We start from the raw sequence: 3,969 nt of genomic DNA on the forward strand, positions 1-3,969 counted from the left end.
CTCTCTCCTCTCTCCTCTCTCTTCTCTCCTCTCTCCTCTCTCCTCTCCCCTCTCTCTCCCTCTCTCTCCCTCTCTCCTTTTAAAAAATTTTAAAATTTTAAACCCTTACCTTTGGTCTTACAGTCAATACTATGTATTGGTTCCAAGACAAAAGAGCAGTAAGGGCTAGACAATTGGTGTTAAGTGACTTGCCCAGGATCACACAGCTAGGAAGTGTCTGAGTTCAGATCTAAACCCAGGACCTCCTGTCTCCAGGCCTGGTTTTCAAACCACTGAGCCACCCAGCTGACCCCATCCTTTTCTTTCATTTTCACCTCCTCCCATTTTCTGTTATCCTCTCATTATTCATCTCAAACACTCACCAGTCAGCAGGAAAAACCCAGAAGCCATCAAGTCCCAGGTCACATTGGAGTCATCATCAGCCAAAGCTGGAGTGCACCCTTCAGGGCTACCACCTTCCTTGTCCTCCTTCCCAGCCTTAGATGGTGGCACTGGGGGTCCAGAGAGGAGTTCCACTGGGTCTGTGGATACTAAAGTGGGACGGGAAGAGTGCTAGGACCGAGGCCTGGATGAGAGGCTGCTTCCCCAGGGGAGATCCCTATTTTATGTCAACTATATTCCTCTGTCTACTGCCGAGGCCATTCCCAGCTCTGCTCCCCCCTGGCCTCCATGTACTTTTTTTTTTGGGTTTAAACCCTTATCTCCCATTTTAAAATCAGTACTAAGTATTTGTTCAACAGTAGAAGAACCATAAGGTCTAGGCAGTTGGGGTTGAGTGACTTGCTCAGAGTCATACAGCTAGGAAGTGTTGGCACCTTACTCTCCCCCGCCCCCCCAGGTCCTCTTACCTTCTGCAGCAGCCGGACTCTGCCCTCTGGGCTCTGCTTCTCCTGATCCCTCCTCTGTGGACTCACAGGCAGAAGAGGGAATAGGCTCTTCTTCCTTTACTTGCTCTGGCTCAGTCTTTCCTGTACATTTGGGCTCTTCTTCTTGTAGCAGGTGGAAGCCTGAGAGCTCATTCTCATGTTGGGGGGTCAGGCTAGTGAGAGCCTCAGGATGACTGGTCTCTTCTCTGCTCCGGGGACTTGATGGTACACTTTCTGCTCCCTGCCCAGGAGTTCCTCTGCCTCCCCCACGCTTCTTCCTTCTGTTTCCTTTGCCTGATTTTCGGGGTGTCCCAGCCAGTCCCTCCTCCCCCTGGCCTGGCCCGTCCCCTCCTTCATTTGGTCTCAGAGGGAAAGGACCGATCTCCCCTTCTGGGGCCTCCGCTGGGAGCTCAGGAGCATTAAATGTTCCCTCTTCTTGAGGTGATTCCACTCGTGGGGGAGAGCCAGTGTTGACTCCAGTGCTGCTCCCTTCTCCGGGGGGCCGAGTCCCATCTTGGCCCCGGGGCACCGTCCCCTTCTGGTGCAGCCATGCCCGGTGTCGTCTGTGTCGTCCCTTTCCTCCTGCACCTTTCCTGGCAGGCACGGTCTGAGTCCTGGAGAGGCCAGGGGAGCTCGTCGTGTCCTCCGGACACCCTCGGGCTGGCAGGGTCACCTCTAACAGCTCCACGTACTCGCCCTCGGGGGCTTCTGCTGGGGCATTGTGCCCATCCCCAGGGCTTCTGGTGCCCAGGGCCTCCTCGGGCAGTGGCGGGCTAGAGAGCCCAGGGGGTCCCGTGGGAAGCTCTGGGGGCAGAGAGACCGGACGCTGTCCCACCATGACACTGCCTTTATGCACAAAGCGCGGGCAGATGAGCTCAGCCCAGGGCAGCCGCTGGACCCCTGTGGGTGATGCCAGAAGGCACGTGGTGAGGCGGCCCGCTGGCCGGTCTTTGTTGATGCCCTGCAGCCACTCGGGAGTGAAAAGGTAGGCACAGGCTTCTGAGGATACTGGAAGCTCCTGTACCCGTCCTCCCCCGGGGGCCAGGCACTTGAGTGCCAGCCGCGGGGCTCGGGCCACCGAGGGTACTACTTGTAGGTAGAAGTCTCCAGGGCGAAGCAGCTGCCATGGCAGGGCGGCCAGCTGCACCACGACCTGCTCATGCAGACAGAGCGGCCAGCCCTCGTGAAGAAAGAGGAAGCCGCTGTACTGGGCCTGGAGAGAGAGGGGGAGCCGGAGGTCAAGGGCCCCGAGCCCGATCAGCAGGCACGAGGACGGGGCACGGAGGGCCAGGACAGGTGGAACGAGCGCCGTCCATCTCTCTCCAGGGGCTGTTATCTCAAGCCATAAACGGTTCCCTAGGGCCAGCCAGGAAGCAGGCGTAGACTGCACACTTTTCTGGAAGTCAGGTTAAGGGGTTAGTTTCTAGATGGGTCAGGGGTCAGTGCGGAGGACTCCTAGAGCTGGCTAAAATGACAACCAGGATGTTAGCAGCCCCAGAGGAGACTCTGAGACCAGCCGGACCAAGCTCCGGCAGACACAGGCCACCAAAGAGAGCTGCTGGCCCTCTGGGGAGTCGGCTCAGAAGGGGCCCGTGTCTGACAGGGAGGCTGGCTTTTCTGGGAGTTCATGCTGCAGGGGCTGGTCCCTGGGGTGAGGCAATCAGGCGGTCAGTGAGCAGGCATGCATGCATGCAGGCAGGCAGTAACTCACACAGGCCTCCTGCTGCACCCGGGCGAGAAGGTGTTTCGCGGGCACCAAGAAATCCAGGGCATAGCGCAGTGCATCTTCCCGGTAGGTCCGTTCTACCACCTGGAACACCTGGCCCAGCAGGGTGGGTGCAGTTGCCTCAAAGGGGGGGTACAGTGCAGCCAGGGTGCTTTGCACACAGTCTTCTACTGGCTCTGGCTCCTGGAATGAGAAGGGGGACATTCAGAGGACACAAGGCGGGGAGAGAGGGCTCTAGGTCAGAGGATGCTGGGTGGAGTGGGGAGAAGGGGGAAGGGCATTTGGGCTACAGGGATGCTCTGTGGCGGGGCCTTTTTGTTGGTTCTTCGAGGTGAAAGAGCAGATTCTTCTTCTGGTCAGACTTATCGATACAAGGAAATCAGATGTATTTTCTTTTCTTTTTTTAAAAACCCTTACCTTTCATCTTGAAGTCAATACTATGTATTGGCTCCAAGGTAGAAGAGTGGTAAAGGTAGGCAATGGGGGTCAAGTGACTTGCCCAGGGTCACACAGCTGGGAAGTGTCTGAGGCCACTTTTGAACCCAGGATCTCCTGTCTCTAGGCCTGGCTCTCAATCCACTGAGCTACCCAGCTGCCCCCTCAGATGTATTTTCTAAGGGGCTCGGCAGTGCCTGCTCAGTTACACACTGAATCAGCAAAGGGGTGAAAACCAGGGCAAATTATGCTCTGCACCAGTCCTCTGCAATTGAAGCACATTTTCCAGGTCTGTGAAATTAAGTTAAAATGAATGATTTGGGACATCCTTGTAGGGAAAGAAAGGTCAGAAAAGGGTATTGGGGAGGAGACATCAAAGAGAGGACTTGATTTTGCATAGAAGGTGTGTTGGGTGCTTAGGAGTTAAACCTGGCTACTTTTTAACTTGAGCTGGCCTAGTTCTCCCTTTCCTGAGGCCCCTTTATCCTCCCCCCTCCCCCCCCCCATCCCAGGGAAAACATCCCAGATAACTGATTCCAGGTACCTTAGAGAGAGCTCTTCGGGCGCCTCCTAGACCCTTCCCATAGGACCTAAGCCCCCCTTTCCCTTTCTGGATATTCCAGGTAACCTGATTTAATGGGTTCAGTAAGCGAGCGTGTGATGGAATTCACAGCGAGCCTGAAATGCTGCCCCCGCCCCCAGCAATCTTGGTCCAGAGGAAGGCGGCACATCTCGCAGCGGAGTACCAGGGGTTGTTGGGATTTACATAGGGACAGATGGATTAGGGGCAGCTACAAGATAGCTAGACCTGACAAGGGGGCACCTAGACAGACCCGGGCCTGCAGGCACGGAAAAGAGCGAGCCCCGGAGTCTAGCCGCCTTGAATAGGTGTGTGTGTAGGGAAGGGGGAGCGGCGGCGGTGGAGAATGGGGTGGGGGTGGG

General features: G+C 56.3%; 1 protein-coding gene across 1 annotated transcript; it reads right to left on the bottom strand.

Moving 5' to 3' along the window:
* Positions 1 to 326: 326 nt before the first annotated feature.
* On the bottom strand, positions 327 to 2,775 carry LOC123255474 (rho guanine nucleotide exchange factor 40-like; the record flags this gene model as incomplete). Its single annotated transcript, XM_044684259.1, has 3 exons — positions 327 to 530; positions 849 to 2,079; positions 2,578 to 2,775. Coding segments are annotated over 3 exons (1,614 nt in total), but the record flags the coding sequence as incomplete, so codon positions are not given.
* Between the last annotated feature and the right edge of the window lie 1,194 nt (positions 2,776 to 3,969).

Source organism: Gracilinanus agilis, unplaced genomic scaffold (genome assembly GCF_016433145.1).
Source record: "Gracilinanus agilis isolate LMUSP501 unplaced genomic scaffold, AgileGrace unplaced_scaffold47100, whole genome shotgun sequence".
In the NCBI taxonomy this organism is placed as follows: Eukaryota; Metazoa; Chordata; class Mammalia; order Didelphimorphia; family Didelphidae; genus Gracilinanus; species Gracilinanus agilis.